Source organism: Bos mutus, chromosome 10 (assembly GCF_027580195.1).
Source record: "Bos mutus isolate GX-2022 chromosome 10, NWIPB_WYAK_1.1, whole genome shotgun sequence".
Taxonomy (NCBI): Eukaryota; Metazoa; Chordata; class Mammalia; order Artiodactyla; family Bovidae; genus Bos; species Bos mutus.
In genome coordinates, this window is record NC_091626.1 from 4,306,799 (window position 1) to 4,324,691 (window position 17,893).

Genomic DNA, 17,893 nt, shown 5'->3' on the forward strand with positions numbered 1-17,893 from the left:
TCCTTCCACTTACGTAGTTCCACTTTCTCTTATTTGTTCATTGCTGCTTACCCACGCTCAGTGCCTGACACATAGTGAGTACTCAGTGAATAACTGAGTGAATGAACTGAGATTAAGCACTGGCATCTTTTACTTGACTTCTCTGAAGATAACAGCCATCTAGTTCACTTGATACCTTCATTTTATAGAAAGTTTTTAAAAAAATGATCAGTTTGCTTGAGTTAACGAAAATGTTTTTCAGTTTGTTTCTATAACACTCCAATTGTTTTGTTTTGTCATTTAGATTAATCGGAGGATCTGACAACAAACTGATTTATAGACATTATGCAACATTATATTTTGTCTTCTGTGTGGATTCTTCAGAAAGTGAACTTGGCATTTTAGATCTAATTCAAGTAAGTTAACACTTGCCTCTTACTACGTTAAACAACAACTTTGGCATTTTTGTTTTATAAAACTTCTGTGTTCTTAAATTTTCTATAGTGATGTTTTGTTTGGTAAGAAATAAAGTATCCCATAGTAGATGTTGAGTGTGTAAAAGAAGGGTGGGGGACGTAGAAACACACAGACTGGTTTAACCTGATGGGAACTGACGACAGCTAACGTCTTTGTGCCCGTTTTCCTGTTCACGTAAGTCACCAGAGGAAGCCCTTTACCACATGTATCCAGATCTAACCCAAACCTGCCCCTTCCTGTCTCCTGCAAGTCTGCCTCAATGTCCCTGTAAACTCAAGGTCAGTTATCAGCAAATTCCTTCAGCCTCTTCTGTTAATATTGCCTTCCATCTTTTTGCTGTCAGTTAAATCTGGCTTCCCTGATGATAATACCTGCCACCTTCTCTAACAGTAGTTTTCTCTCCTCTTTTCTTCACTTCATTGAGCCTGAAGGGTGTTCTCTTTGCTTTTCATTACTTTTTCTAGACCTTTTTCTCTTCTAAAACATCTCCAGACTTTATCTCATGTTCTCAAACCATACCTCTTTCTACCCATCCTTTCTACCCACTGCAGTAACCTCTCACTCCCTATTCATGGGAGATTTTGTCAGAAACTTTCCGTGGTCTGAGATTTTACTCTACCTGCAAGCTAAAACTACCACGGTTTCATGGATGCTAACAAAAGATGGAGGGAGGGGAGTGGTGTTTCTGGTGTCGAAACAAAGGACTTTATTACTAACAGCAAAAGCAGTAGCCGGAGTGACAGCATTTGCTTTCACTGGTTACTCAAGTCCCAGTTCCTAAAGTGTGACTCGATAAGGTGTCTTTTCGTAACAGACACTAAGCATGTCTGCCCAAGTCCTAGAGGAAGAGAATGTCTTCCAAGCAAAGGAAAAGTACCCTTTGCTTTGGAGGGAAACACTATTTTCCAAGGCGGTTGGCTATACAAGTTTGCTTGGAAAGTTAATCCACAATAAAGGTAGTTAGTACCTTTGTTCACATGATGTAGAGGAATGGAAGACCCATGGAGAATTGTCTCCAGCAGATACTAGTTCTTAGTCCCGTGACATTCACTCCAGTACTGCTTGTATTATAATTCTTAGGTATTCCCACATTCATGTGGGCAATTCATTCAGTACACTGGTATCTTCAAACTGAAATTCCTCTTCTCCAATGAATTTTGCCTGTTATCCCACTCCAGTACTCACTTCTAGACCTTGTGTTTATCCAGACTTCGGTCCCTCACAGTTTCCACTCTCTGCTACCATCTCTTATCTTTTGATATCACAGTTTCTGTTACTCCAATGGTTCTTTGAGCCTACTGGGACCCTCAGTCCTTTTCTTTTTTTTTTTTTTTTTTTTTTAGGATAAAAATATTTATTGACAGTTTTCTAGCTATAGTTATATATTCTAAACTATTCAATGTTTATTAATAAATAAATGGCAATTTTAGAAAAATAGATATTTTTAGGATCCTGTATTCTCTTCCTGTGTTTTTTGTCTTTTCAGTGGATCTTTGGGATCTTCTCTTTTAAATCTATCTTTTTCTCACTGTCCCTGGTCCTCCTGATGTCTAACTTCCTTGCCCAGCTTAAATTCCATGGTCAATCCTGATAGTCAGAGGCTCGCATATACTCAGCTTTTTGCCTATACCCACACATCTGAGAAAAAAAAGATAACCATACATGCTGGCCTCACTTTAAATTCATGGTCCCAGACCTTAGGGAGTCCTTAATGCTAGCCAGTAATCATATTATATTTCCCCGGTCATTTCACTCTCCCACACTCCTAGACAATGGCTGATACATTCTCCTCCTTTCTCAAACCTCTAGCACTTCTCCAGCATATAGCTTCCTAGTTTGTTAGGCAACCAGAAGGGAACTTCCACAGACTCTGTATTTGCATCCTTGCATTCTGTCCTTTCTGTAAGAGATGAGTGAACTTTGCTCCTAGCTAAGGCCAGCTCCCCCACTTATATACTAGTCTGCTGCTGCTGCTGCTGCTAAGTCGCTTCAGTTGTGTCCAACTGTGTGTGACCGCATAGACGGCAGCCCACCAGGCTCCGCCATCCCTGGGATTCTCCAGGGAAGAACACTGGAGTGGGTTGCCATGTCCTTCTCCAATGCATGAAAGTGAAAAGTAAAAGTGAAGTCGCTCAGTCATGTCTGACTCTTCGCGACCCCATGGACTGCAGCCCACCAGGCTCCTCCTTCCATGGGATTTTCCAGGCACGAGTACTAGAGTGGGGTGCCATATAAACTAGTCTACTTCCTCCTCATTGCTCTGGCATGTTTCTCTCTTCTGTATCATTTTTTCTTCTCTTCTAGATTATTCCCACTAGTCTATAATGTGTTAATATGTTCTTCCATCTTAAAAATCCTGTCCCTCCTTCCTTCTCTAGCCACTGCCTTATTTCTTTACCTCTCCTTATAGCAAAACACTTTAAAAATGTTTTCTATATGCAGTGTCTTAAATTTTCCTTCTCCCATCTTTCTTGAACACGTCCCAATCAGGTTTTTCAGCTCCGCTATTGCTAACTTTAAAGGTGCTTCTCAGCCCTCCTTTAGATCAAGATTATTTGGCACTCTCTTCTTCATGAAATATCTTCTTCACTTGGCTTCCAGGACACCATGCTTGTCTGGTTTGCAGCCTCCTACTTTAGTTGCTTCATTTTAGTTTCTTGATCTCTCTCATATCTTCTCTGGCAAAAACTCTGGAGTATACAGAATCCACTCTGCACTGCCTCTACATGGTCCATGCCACCATCAGCTCTTGCTTGGGTTATTTCAGTAGTTTTCTGACTGGTCTTCCTGCTTCCACTGTCTTTTCCTTTTTGCCCTTTCTTAGTAGAACAGCCAGGGTGATAGTGTTCAAATATGTTGTGTTTTACACTCTTCCATATTGAATTCTCAGTGGCTTCCCCTCTCACTCACAGTAAAAGCCAAATTCCTTATAAATGACCCATGAATCACATAATCTGACTCTCTTCCCCGTGCCTTATTACTCATCTCCGTTTTCTAGTGTTTTCCCCTTTGCTTCACCCACCCTGGCCTCTGTGTTCCTCAGATACACCAGGTTATGCTTTTACCTTACAACCTTTGTACTTTCTGATCTTCCTACCTGTATTGTTCATCCATCATTGATTACTATTTTGATATTATTGCTGATCTTAATGGATATGACAGCGTGGTTGTTACTGCTCGGATGGGAATTAAAAACCAAATATCCTTTGTCATATCTGAAGTCTATCATGTATTTATGAAAAGTGGAAACTGTGTCTTGTGTTTTGCAAAACTTCTTAGCCATGACTATTTGAAATGTCGGTAATATGTCTTGATCCTAAATAAAATACAGAGAAAAGAATTTCAGGAGAATTGTGTTATCTTTCCATTTCTAATGTAAATGAGCTGTTTTTATAAGAAGATCCTATTGAGTTATTACATGTTGATCTATTATGTCACCAAAAAAGAAACTTTCTATAATTTGCCTTACAGAGGTAGGTTCTATCAACTCCCGTGAACATGTTGGAAGTTCTGTAGTTACTATCTTGCCCCTGTGGTTATTACAGATCTTTAAAGAAGAGGGACTGCTGAGTATGCACAAGTTAGTCATTAAAAAAAATTGATTGAGTAAACAAAATGGAAGGGAGTAGCTTATTGTTTCTGCTTCTGTCTCATGAAACAAACAGCCTTTCAAAGCTTATTTAGAACTGATTTTCTGGCCTTGTTCATTCTCTAGTTTTGAGAAAGGCAAGTGTAATACAAGTAAAAGTGGAAAATTATATAAATCAAGAGAGTTTAGATCAAAACCTCTTGGTTTTATATTTTTGTTAGAGAATGGGTCAAGAAAACTTAATCAACATCGGTATGTGATGACTAAATACATGTTTCATTGTGGTTTTTTGAATATTAAAAATGATACAATTCAAATGCTCATTGGCCACTCATATTAGTACTTTCATGCAAAGATTTTGTGTTTCTAAGGCACCAGTGTGCTGTGTCAAATTTGACTGTTTATCTTATGTAAAATCCGAAAGAAGGACTTGTTAGTACCTTCCTTGTGAGATTTATACGAGCATGCCAGCAAGCTGAATAATCAGCTTCTATTTTCTTTTAATTCTTTGTTAGGGGGAAAAGGTGGCCTTTTTTTCTTTCTTGTGTGTGCGATTTTAGTGTGATAGTGACTGCAGTATAATCCAGTTTCAGAGTTGTAAGCTAGCCTTTTTTAAGTCCTTTCTGTTGTAGCATATCTTCATTGGAAGTGTTGAAATATTTACACAGAGTGAGAATAGGACTCCATTAAATATTCATGTTGGTTGTGTGAGTTATTTATAAGCACAGTGTCCTCAATTAATTTAGTATGCCACGCTGATAATGGAGGCATAGAAGTTTACTCAGTCATTCCAAATTTTGTAACAGCTTTCTGCTGTATGATGTCACATGTAGCAGTTATTCAGTGTCAATCTTGTTCAGTTATAGTTAGGAAGAAATGGAGAATAAACTGCTAAACTTTTCTCTAAATTTAGAAAGATATGTTTTGACCTTGGTGTTAGAATATGTATATAAACTAGAGTTCTTATATACGTAGCATCTATATATAGCATTATATATATGTAGTACTGTTACACAGACGTTTGTGAAGTTATTTTACTTATTGCTATTAAGGTTAATTTAATATGATAGTGAGCAAGTCATTTAATGCTTACAGACCTTGAATTTTTTTCAGTTGTAAAGTATGCCTATTTCAGTATACTTCCTATAGACCTTATGAGTTGTTAGAAATATCAGTCAATTAAAGCACGCTAGTGGCGATTAAAACCATTCAGGCCCTGCTTGTACTTTGGGCAAGTTATTTAACCTCTTTAACCCTGATTTTGCTTGTCTGCAAAATGGGGGTAATAATAATAATAACAATAGCGCATAGAATAGGTGCAAGCATTAAAAAATATATAGTGTACGTGAAGCCTGTTGCTAAATGACTGACTTATAGCAGTCAATTTTTTTAGCTGACATTATCATTAAAGCATGTATTTATGAGGATAGTGTATAAAGTATTATTCATTAATACACAAACTGAATTGGGTAAAGAAGTCTAATTTTTCTTTTTCATTTTTACAAGAATTTGGGCTTCTTTTTATCCTATATGGTCTTAGATGAAGTCTTAGGAGGAATTCTTGGGCATAAGCCTATCCCTCTAAGCCACATAACTCTATCACAAAGCAGAATTCCTCCTAAGACTTCATCTAAGACCATATAGGATAAAAAAAAAGCCCAAATTCTTGTAAAAATGAAAAAGAAAAATAAGACTTCTTTACCCAATTCAGTTTGTGTATTAATGAATAATACTTTATACACTATCCTCATAAATACATGCTTTAAGCCAAGAGGGCTTCCCTTGTGGCTCAGCTGGTAAAGAATCCACCTGTAATGCAGGAGACCTGGGTTCGATCCCTGGGATGGGAAGATGCCCTGGAGAAGGGAAAGGCTACCCACTCCAGTATTCTGGCCTGGAGAATTCCATGGACTACAGTCCATGGGGTCGCAAAGAGTCGGACATGACTGAGCAACTTTCACATAAGCCAAGAACACTCAGCTGAAGATTCTCTGGTCTTTGCACTATCGTATAGGAAGCTGTGCTGATGTAGATACCACTACACATGGAATAGTGTGCCAACGGAGGGCTCACACCTTCCACCACATCATTGTTCTCTTATTACAAAGATCAGCTTCATTGAAAGTATCCTAGTCCATAGGGTGGCATATACATTACTTAAGCTTTGAGCTGTACATGTTGAGGTGCCACCTGTTTTTAAGAATTGTCTGGGAAGCCTAACTGACCAGCTCTTGAGGACTGTGGGAAGTTGCAGCTTCCCTTTTGGGGACTGAGAAGGATAAGCCCCTGGTTCCAGACAGAGATGAATTCTGGTGCAGTTCCTCCTGCTGGAGAAAGTGGGAACCATGGCACAATTTGGCGCGATTTGTTTCTTTTCTGGGCAATCCACAGTGATCCAGGCACACCCAGGATCATTTTAGGAAAATTCTACTTGTTCCACTAGACTGTGTTACCAGAGTATTAGAAATTTCTGTTTTTAATAAGACTTGTTTTTTATGTATGTAGGAAACCAAAAAATAGTTCTGTAAACAATTTGAATCAACACTGTTAGGGTGATTCAGCATTCCTAAAATCCTTTTCCTGTCTTATTTTCATTGTTGAAATATTGAAATTACTTCAATATAATAATTGAAGTAATGCATTTTTCAGTTATTACCATTGCTGTTTTTTCATGATAAATCCAGGTGTCAAATTTGATGATGCTCCCTAGTCTATGGAGAAGGAAATGGCAACCCACTCCAATACCCTTGCCTGGAAAAGCCCTTGGACAGAGGAGTGTGCTAGGGTTGCAAAGAGTTGGACACGACTGAGCGACTTCTCTTTCCCTTTCCCTATTCTAATTTACATGTTTTATTGACCTCTCAGCAGTCCCCTTGGGAGGCATTATAGTGTCAAGTTGGTCTTTGGAGTTTGATGATATGGGCTTAAGTATTGGTTATGTCATCTAACAGTTCTGTAACTTTGAGTAAATTACTTAGTCTTATCCATCCCAAATTTTCTTGTCTGTAGATGCTAATATCCATACCTGCCTTGCCAGCATTGTGATAAGAATTGGAGCTAGTGTACATAAAGTAGTCAGCCCAGGGCCTGGAATGTAGCAGACACATTGTTATTACTTTATAGTGGTGAAGAACTCAAGTATGTAAAGTCAGAATTTTAGAGCTAGAAGTTAAAATTTATTTTTTTCCCCTTCACAGTAGGATTGAAAGAAAAACTCAGCTTATGTTAGTATTTTTCCTTGAAATAATGTGATTTCTTTGTCGGCATAGAATAGTAGATTTCAGGGGGGATTGGATATACAAGAGAAGAGTACCTTTTCATCTTGGTTTTTCAAAATTTTTTTTCTTTAAAATTAAAAAAAAACTTTTCATGTTGAAATTATTTTAGACTTAAAAGCGTGGTAAATATTAATACAATACAAAGAATTTTCAATACCATATCTTCATCCAGATTCTTCAAATTTAACATGTTCCATAATTTCAAGTAGGTAGTTAATATCAGGAAATTTACATTTATAAAATACTAATATCTGCAGAGTGTATTCAAAATTTGCCAGCTGTGCCATTAATGTAATTTTTCTTGTTAAGTGTACAGTTAAGGTCATGTATTGTGTTAGTTTTTCTGTCTTCTAAGTCTCCTTCACTCTGTAATAGTTCTTCACCTTTGTCTTCCAATTCATTTCATGTCTTTTGTACCTTGATCCTTTGAAGAGTACTAGCCAGTTATTTCACAGAGTATTCCTCAGTTTGAATATGATGTTTCTTAATGCTTAAATTTGGGTTATATATTTTTGAATATCACAAGTAATGTTATGTCCTTCTCAAATGCATCATATGAGGATATTCATGATGTCATTTTGTCCCATTACTTGTGATAAAGTGCCTGCCAGATTTACCTACTTAAACTTCTCTTGCCTCTTTGTGCTTAGAATTATCTTATGGAGAATAATTTTGATAGTATATAAATAATATTTTTTCTAATCATAATTTGCTCATCAGTTTTTAGCATCTTTTGATGATTCCTGCCTGAATTATTGTGGTGTTTGCCAAATGGTGATTTTTTTCATGATTTTTATATTTACTAGTTGATATTCTATAAGGAAAAGCTAAGGTTTTTATTCATTGTATTTTGTTTTAGATCAGTGCTCAAAATACCAGTTGTAGGGACTTCCCTGGTGGTCGAGTGGTTAAGAATTTGCCTTCCAATGCGGGGGTTACCGATTTGATACCTGGTCAGGGAACTGAAAAGATCCCACATGCTGCCAGACAGCTAGGCCCGTGGGCCACAACTAAGTCCTGACGCAGCCAATAAGTAAATACATATTTTAAAAATACCAGTTGTGTCCGACTCTTTGCGACCCCATGGGCTGTAGCCCGCCAAGCTCCTCTGTCCATGGGACTCTCCAGGGCAGGAATGCTACAGTGGGCTGCCATTTCCTCCTCCAGCAGATCTTCCCAACCCAGGATCAAACCCGCGTTTTGTATCCTCCATTTCCTTCTTTGCAGGTGGATTCTTTACCACTGTGTGCTATTATCATCCTTAGCCTTTAATTTTTTTTCATTTTTATTTAAAAAAATAGAAACTAATCACACAGTAAGAATCACTGAGTTCTTTAAGAATTCTTAAAGAATCATTATGACATGAATACAGAAAACAGCCCTTTCATCAACTCAGTTTTTTCATATTGAAGTCAAGAGTTTAATTTGTCTCAATTAACTGCTACATGGTAAATGCACAATAAATGTCTCATTTTTACTGATAGAAAAAATATCTATAATCATTGACGTGTTAGTATCTAGGTCAGCTTTAGTGGAAGTCCACTCCAGAATCCAGTCATATGCTGACTCAAGTGCTATTTACGTACTTTAAACATCATACTTTCTATAGTCTGGATCTTATGTGCACCTGTATTCATAGTTGTTCTTCAAGGGTAATTGGTCAGATTTTAAGTTCAGTCTGTCTTCCCTAGCTTTGTTAGTACAATTTTTATTGATGTTTTTTGATTCTTTATTTGAACTAAGCCAATGTTTCTCTAGAACATCTCGCTGCTGACTGAACAAAATTATTATTTTTTTGATCTCGGCATATTTTAAAATTTATGCCCTGTATTCTTGGGTTTAAGGCATTTCTTGTCTTATAACATGACACTTATGTATTTTAACACTTACGTATTTTATTTAATATTATAGATTAGAAACAATAGGATTGGTTTCTCCTGAAATTTAGCAGAAGTCCGTAAGCCTAGAAATTCTTTATATTTTTACCTAGATAGTCTAAAGAAGGGCCTGCCAAATCAGTGATACTGCCTAAGGAAATTTTCATGATATTTATGTATGTCATATTTATGTATGTATTTAACACTTATGTATTTTATTTAATATTATAGATTAGAAACAGTAGGATTGGTTCCTCCTGAAATTTAGCAAAAGTCCGTAAGCCTAGAAATTCTTTATATTTTTACCTAGATAGTCTAAAGAAGGGCCTGCCAAATCAGTGATACTGCTTAAGGAAATTTTCATGACATTTATTTTACCTAGTGCACATTTTTATTTCTGCATCTGTATATCATATTTTAATCCTTACTAACATATATCGAATACTTTTTTTGGTGAGATACTGTTCTAAGCCCTTTATATTTATTCTTTTAATCATTAAAACAACTCTGTGGCATAGGCACCATTATTATGCCCAAATGAGGCTTGGAGTTGAATAACTTGCCCTGGTTTTCATTGTTAGAGGCTAAGCTGTAATTTTAGTAGCGTACTAAGCACTCTTAGGTACTAAGCTTGTGATAGATTCCTGTTACCCTTTGTGACCCAGGCATTATTGTTGTTGTTCAGTCACCTAGTCGTGTCCGACTCTTTGCAACCCCATGGACTGCAGCACGCCAGGCCTCTCTGTCCCTCACCATCTTCCTAAATTTGCCCAAGTTCATGTCCACAGCATCGGTGATGCCATCTAGCCATCTCATCCTCTGACACCCTCTTCTCCTTCTGCCCTCAATCTTTCCCAGCATCAGTGACTTTTCAAATGAGTCAACAGTTTGCATCAGATGACCAAAATACTGGAGCTTCAGCTTCAATATCAGTCCTTCCAATGAATATTCAGTGTTGATTTCCCTTAAGATTGACTAGTTTGATCTCCTTGCTGTCCATGGGACTCTCAAGAGTCTTCTCCAAAACCATAGTTTGAAGGCATCATTTCTTTGGCGCTCGGTCTTCTTTACCGTCCAGCTATTACAATTGTTTGTGATTACTGGGAAAACCATAGCCTTGACTATACAGACCTTTGTCTACAGAGTAACGTTTCTGCTTTCACAACACTGTCTAGGTTTGTCATAGCTTTCCTGCCAAGAAGCAGACTTGTTCTTCTTCTTCTGATTTCATGGCTGCAGTCAACATCTGCTGTGATTTTAGAGCCCAAGAAATACAGACCCAGGCATATAAGTTTGTAATTAAAGAGAGAGGAGACCCAAGGAAGTTTTGTTGTTAGAAGGGCACTGGTAAGGGAGACTCAGTTTATATGTGAATGTGGCATTTTTCTGAATATCTTATGTTTATATTTATTTTTAGAAAGCTATACAAGTATTAAAATGTGGGAAAACCTAAAAAATTATTCTTAGTAAATTAAAAGTAATTTTTCTCCCACCAGCTTTTGAATTTCTAAGGCCAGAGATTAATGAGTAGCTACTTAGAAGATAACAGTTACCTTGAAATTGACTTTAAACTTTTATCATTAAAAATGAAACACAAGAGGGTGCCATTTACCATGCCACTTCTGGTTTTTTACTTTTTATCTTTCTCTTTGTGAAATACAATGCAGCAACAACTGTATTATTTTTTTACTGTTCCCAAAGCCCATTAACTTGGTTTTTTTTTTTAATTTCTTAATTTCAGTTTGTAGATTATTAGTTTTGTATTGACCTTGTCCATGTAACAGATTCACAGTATGTATCTGCCTTGGGGCTTTCGATTCTAATTATAAGTAATTCTTGCTAACTTTAAAGTTAAGGAAGAGTTTTTTGAAACAGGTTTTTAAGTTTTCAACTAAACTTAGCTTTAATCTTAAAAATTCTTTTCCTAAGTTAGGAGCATATAGTTATAATGATATTTTGCTGCAAGACACTTTTAAAAAAAGTATTTACATTTTTCATAGGTGGTATTCAGTCAGTTCAGTTCAGTCGCTCAGTCGTGTCTGACTCTTTGCGACCGCATGAATTGCAGCACACCAGGCCTCCCTGTCCGTCACCAACTCCCGGAGTTCACTCAAACTCATGTGCATCGAGTCAGTGATGCCATCTAGCCATCTCATCCTCTGGCATCCCCTTCTCCTCCTGCCCCCAATCCCTCCCAGCATCAGGGTCTTTTCCAATGAGTCAACTCTTCGCATGAGGTGGCCAAAGTACTGGAGTTTCAGCTTTAGCATCATTCCTTCGAAAGAACACCACCCAGGACTGATCTCCTTTAGAATGGACTGGTTGGATCTCCTTGCAGTCCAAGGGACTCTCAAGAGTCTTCTCCAACACCACAGTTAAAAGCATCAATTCTTGGCACTCAGCCTTCTTCACAGTCCAACTCTCACATCCATACATGACCACAGAAAAACCATAGCCTTGACTAGACAGACTTTTGTTGGCAAGTAATGTCTCTGCTTTTGAATATGCTATCTAGGTTGGTCATAACCCTCCTTCCAAGGAGTAAGCATCTTTTAATTTCATGGCTGCAGTCACCATCTGCAGTGATTTTGGAGCCCAGAAAAGTCAAATCTGACACTGTTCCCGCTGTCTCCCCATCTATTTCCCATGAAGTGATGTGACCAGATGCCATGATCTTAGTTTTCTGAATGTTGAGCTTTAAGCCAACTTTTTCACTCTCCTCTTTCACTTTCATCAAGAGGCTTTTTAGTTCCTCTTCACTTTCTGCCACAAGGGTGGTGTCATCTGCATATCTGAGGTTATTGATATTTCTCCCAGCAATCTTGATTCCAGCTTGTGCTTCTTCCAGCCCAGAGTTTCTCATGATGTACTCTGCATATAAGTTAAATAAGCAGCCTTGACGTACTCTTTTTCCTATTTGGAACCAGTCTGTTGTTCCATGTCCAGTTCTAACTGTTGCTTCCTGAACCTGCATACAGGTTTCTCAAGAGGCAGATCATATGGTCTGGTATTCCCATCTCTTGAAGAATTTTCCACAGATTATTGTGATCCACACAGTCAAGGCTTTGGCATAGTCAATAAAGCAGAAATAGATTTTTTCTGGAACTCTCTTGCTTTTTCAATGATCCAGTGGATGTTGGTAATTTGATCTCTGGTTCCTCTGCCTTTTGTAAAACCAGCTTGAACATCTGGAAGTTCACGGTTCATGTATTGCTGAAGCCTGGCTGGGAGAATTTTGAGCATTACTTTACTAGCATGTGAGATGAGTGCAATTGTGCGGTAGTTTGAGCATTCTTTGGCATTGCCTTTCTTTGGGATTGGAATGAAAACTGACCTTTTCCAGTCCTGTGGCCACTGCTGAGTTTTCCACATTTGCTGGCATATTGAGTGCAGCACTTTCACAGCATCATCTTTCAGGATTTGCAATAGCTCAACTGGAATTCCATCACCTCCACTAGCTTTGTTCGTAGTGATGCTCTCTAAGGCTTACTTGACTTCACATTCTAGGATGTCTGGCTCTAGGTGAGTGATTACACCATCGTGATTATCTTGGTCGTGAAGATCTTTTTTGTACAGTTCTTCTGTGTATTGTTGCCACCTCTTCTTAATATCTTCTGCTTCTGTTAGGTCCATACCATTTCTGTCCTTTATCAAGCCCATCTTTGCATGAAATGTTCCCTTGGTGTCTCTGATTTTCTTTTATTTTTTTTACTTTACAATATTGTATTGGTTGTGCCATACATCTGTAATTTTGTTGAAGAGATCTCTAGTCTTTCCCATTCTGTTGTTTTCTTCTATTTCTTTGCATTGATCACTGAGGAAGGCTTTCTTATCTCTTCTTGCTATTCTTTGCAACTCTGCATTCAGATGTTTATATCTTTCCTTTTCTCCTTTGCTTTTTGCTTCTGTTCTTTTCACAGCTATTTGTAAGGCATCCCCAAACAGCCATTTTGCTTTTTGTATTTCTTTTCCATGGGGATGGTCTTGATCCCTGTCTCCTGTACAATGTCACGAACCTCCGTCCATAGTTCATCAGGCACTCTATCAGATCTAGTCCCTTAAATTTATTTCTCACTTCCACTGCATGGTCATAAGGGATTTGATTTAGGTCATACCTGAATGGTCTAGCGGTTTTCCCTACTTTCTTCAATTTAAGTCTGAATTTGGCAATAAAGGTTCATGATCTGAGCCACAGTCAGCTCCCGGTCTTGGTTTTGCTGACTGTATAGAGTCTCGCCATCTTTGGCTGCAAAGAATATAATCAATAGTTGGTATTACTCTGGTTTAAATATTGACAACATTTTTTCTAAGTTATAAGCAAATTCCAAAGTTTTGGCAACCACATAATTTCCCTACTTTTATATCAATGTTTATTAGCAGAATTAGAATTTTCTATTTTTGTTTTAACTTGTAATCATCATATATGTTAAACAAACAGGTAAATAGTAGTGACTTTGGCTAGTAGATGTGTTTTGGGCAGTGTTAGGTGCTTATTAGGGGTCAGTCACATAGGCGTGTGATACCTCTGTGACTGAACTACTTAAGCTTCAGAACCTGAGAGAAAAAAATGTGTTCATCGTAAATCACGTTGTCAGCATAAACTGTCTGGTCATGCTGGTACAGTGTGGCCCAGGTTCTCAGGCATGCAGAAATACTCTTATCAGACAGAACCTTCCAAGGGCTCAGAGCTGGGGTCCCAGGAACTAGTCAGAGACTAGTCTGTAAGCAGTCCATTTTGGGGAATGGGTAGGGTTGACCAAGCCAGGCTTACTGAGTTACCCTTTTCCCATACAAGGTCATACAGGAATTCTAGCCAGAGTTTGAGTCCAGGTCAGTCTAATTCTAAAAGCCTGTGCTCTGTCCGTGAGTTTGAATTTTAATAATCTTTTATCCTGCTTCGCTAATTAAAAACTGCTGGCTCTGTTAGATGTGGCTGAGACTTGGACCGTGCCTGTCCAGCTTGACAGACACTTATGACAGGTTTTCGTTTTTCCTCATGTGAAGAAAGGGAGCCTGATTTGAGTATTTGTCAGTAGTTTTGTAAGTAATGGTGCTAACAATTTCTGGTTCTTAATAATTTTCAGTGAAGTTTATTTTGGTTATTACCATATTGAAAATTAGTTTAGAAGAGTAGTCTATAATTATTCCTTTTGTACTTAATACAGTTTTCATTTTAAAAAAGAGAAATGTGATAGTGGAGTTAGACATTTTAGTTCTCAGTTACAAATTGTCTGCCTTGTAGGTAATAGATTTGAATGAACTTGTATAGTTCTCAAAAGCTTTTAACCTTTTTTCTTTTCTTTAGGTATTTGTGGAAACACTAGACAAGTGTTTTGAAAACGTCTGTGAACTGGATTTAATTTTCCATGTAGACAAGGTACAGCTTCTGTATTATCAAGTTTTCTAAAATTTTTATCTTAGAAAAATTTTAATTTGTATTTGTCAAAGTAAAAATAAATTTAGTGAATAATGCTATTTTTAATCCTTTATTCAGTTCATTAGTTGTGTTTACTATGAGCCAGGCACTGTGTTTAGTGAAGAAGCTTCAGACCCTGACCTAGAGGAATTCATATCTAGAGGATGAGATGAGAATGAAGGAAATTACATTTAAACTGGATTTTTTTTGTTTTGTTTTAGAAAAAAAGGTTAAAGGGTTCATAGATATTTCACAGACAGAAAAGGAGGGGATGACTCTACAGGCAGAAATATAAAATACATGCTTTTTATGAGGGGAAGATTTGATATTGATCAGGAAACCTAATTTTAAAGTACCTTTACTCCCATGGATTTGGGACTTCATTCTGAACCAATTTAATTTCTTAAAACGAGTGTTTTTTGGCCTTGTTGCTTTGTTTGTTCATTTTGGGAGGGACAAAACAAAATAATTTTCTGCTTTAAGGGTGGTGGATTGGTAGGTGGGAGAGTAAAGACAAGGAAATCAATTAGAAGTGTACTGCAGTAGTCCAGGAAGAAATGAACTAAGGCAGTAGAGCTGAGATGAAAGAAGGTAAATTGATAGGACTTGATGGTCTATTGAAAGGAGGTGAGAGCGAGGGAGAATGACTGAATTCTTTAGTGTTACTGGCTGTTGGGGATAGGGAATTTATGAGAGATTCCACTTCTACTATACATGGATTTTTTTCTCTGTTAAGTTGATAAAATATAACATTGTTTTGAATGGCTAAATCATCGAATAAAATTGTTGGCAAATATGAAAACTTTAACAAAAAATTGTGATTTTTAGAAGCTTCATTGAAATGTAATTCACATACATTAAAATTCAGCAGCTTTAAGCATACATTTTACTGAGTTTTGGCAAATGCATTTAGTTATGTACACTACCACAATGAAGACATAACAAAAAAATGCATTTTATTATTTGTGAACATCAGAAGAATACATTTACCATTAGCCAGTCCTTTAGGTCACATTTCTCATCTAAGTCATTTACTTTCATATATTGACTCATTTTGCATAAAGAACTTAACCTGGATATTTTTAAGAGAATTCTTTTTAGTTTTCTATTGCTTTTTTCTATTATCTATCTTATGCTATTTGCACTTACAAAGACTCCTGTTATTTTTAGGCCTTAGGGTTCACAATATTCTAAAGTATGTTTTGGTACATGGCTAAAATGTTTAAAATTCTATTTTTAAAATGATTGCTCAGAGATCATTAGACCAAATGACTGCTCAAATCATTATATGTTACATGTAGCAATTTTTTGAGAAAATGGAGGATTCTATTGTAAAATGTTGCAGTAGGAATAAAGTTGTTGCATTTGTAATAGAAAACTTTTCCTTAATAGAAAAATGAAACTCTTACATATATATACCTTCCATACATGGCACACGGTGTTTTTATAACTTCTATTTTACATTAATATACATTCATTTTAGAAAAATCAGAAAAAGCAAATAAGAAAATAAATAGAAGCCATCTCAATTTCAGAGATTGTCTAGTATTAAAAGATAAGTTGAGGTACATTAAACATTTTAAGTTTATTTGCATAAAAATGGATTCAAATTGGTCAGCACCTAACCAGAACTGGTTATGAGCACTCCACTGATGCAAGCTAAATGAAAGGCGTTTATAGAGAAGAAGCAGAAGCAAAGCAAGGGAATTATCTGATGAAAGTGAAAAAAATGAAAGTTGCTTGAAAGTGAAAGTGAATGGCTATTGCATGAAAGTTGCTCTTTGCGACCCCATGGATTACATAGTCCATGGAATTCTCCAGGCCAGAATACTGGAGTGGGTAGCCTTTGCCTCCTCCAGTGGGTCTTTCCAACCCAGGGATCGAACCCAGGTCTCCCTCGTTGCAGGCAGGTTCTTTACCAACTGAGCTATCAGGGAAGCCCTGGCTGTTGCTTAAGCAGTTACATTATTTGGGAAAGCCAGGTTGGCTGTGTATGTTGGTTGGTCTTAGGTTTTGATTTCTTAACCTTGAGGCATTTCAGGCTTAGGTTTCACTTTGCTCATGCAGACTGTTAATGTATTAGAACCACCCCGGTCTAATCACCTCCTTGTTTAATTGACACTCAGTTCAGTTCAGTTCAGTCACTCAGTCGTGTCCGACTCTTCGTGACCCCATGAATCGCAGCACACCAGGCCTCCCTTCCATCACCAGCTCTTGGAGTTCACCCAGACTCATGTCCATCAAGTCAGTGATGCCATTCAGCCATCTCATCCTCTGTCGTCCCCTTCTCCTCCTACCCCCAATCCCTCCCAACATCAGTCTTTTCCAATGAGTCAACTCTTCGCATGAGGTGGCCAAAGTACTGGAGTTTCAGCTTTAGCATCATTCCTTCCAAAGAAATCCCAGGGCTGATCTCCTTCAGAATGGACTGGTTGGATCTCCTTGCAGTCCAAGGGACTCTCAAGAGTGTTAGCATTTTAGAGTATGTGTATTTCTAGATTTTTTGGTACAATTAAGTACACAAGCAAATATGTCTTTATAGGATCATATATATAGTAAGTAGCCTGTTCATATCACACAACCATGTATCACTGTTTTGGAACCTGCCAAAATTAGCTGTGCCTCTTCTTTCTGGCCTCAAATCTTGTTTTAATTTTTCTTCAATGCAATGAGAAAAAGTTTCAGTTTAACAGAAGTTACAGACCAGTCAAGTAGACATTTCTTGTCCCTATTAGTTGTTGATGTTCAGCTGCTAAGTCGTGTCCAACTCTTTGCAGCCCCATGAACTACAGCACTCCAGGCTCCTCTGTCCTCCACTGTCTCCTGAAATTTGCCCAAACTCATCTGTTGAGTCAGTGATGCCATCCAACCATCTCATCCTCTGCTGCCCCCTTCTCCTTTTGTTTACAGTCTTTCCCAGCATCAGGGTCTTTTTCTGTCCCAATACTCTCTATCTAAAACAATGCTAGTCTTTTTTTACCACTTCTGTGAAAGTAGGCTTGTTTTCAGCTGCCCAGCAGCCCTGGACCTTTAGCAGTCAGGGATCTCCTAAATATCTTAGCTCATTTCTTCTTAGGGGCAAATTCTGCACAACCCTCTGAGTGCTGTTAGACCACATTTGGGTAAAGGAAAGAAGGAAGTTGTAAAGAATACCCATTCTGTTATCAGTCAAGATGGATTAGTTTATGTTGCAGTAACAAATACCAGATTATTTCTAATTTATGCAGTATGTTTATCTTGTCCTACATGCTGTCTCTCTGGGATCCATGGTAACAGT

The 17,893-nt window shown here is 37.6% G+C and overlaps 1 protein-coding gene across 2 annotated transcripts in view; it reads left to right on the forward strand.

The window, feature by feature from the left end:
• Positions 1-17,893, forward strand: part of AP3S1 (adaptor related protein complex 3 subunit sigma 1) — a 76,759-nt gene that overhangs the window by 35,035 nt on the left and 23,831 nt on the right. For both annotated transcript variants that reach the window (XM_070377204.1, XM_070377203.1), the window contains exons 3-4: positions 284-395; positions 14,506-14,577. In XM_070377204.1, the coding sequence (XP_070233305.1) occupies positions 284-395; positions 14,506-14,577 (184 nt within the window). The remainder of the gene's footprint in view (positions 1-283; positions 396-14,505; positions 14,578-17,893) is intronic.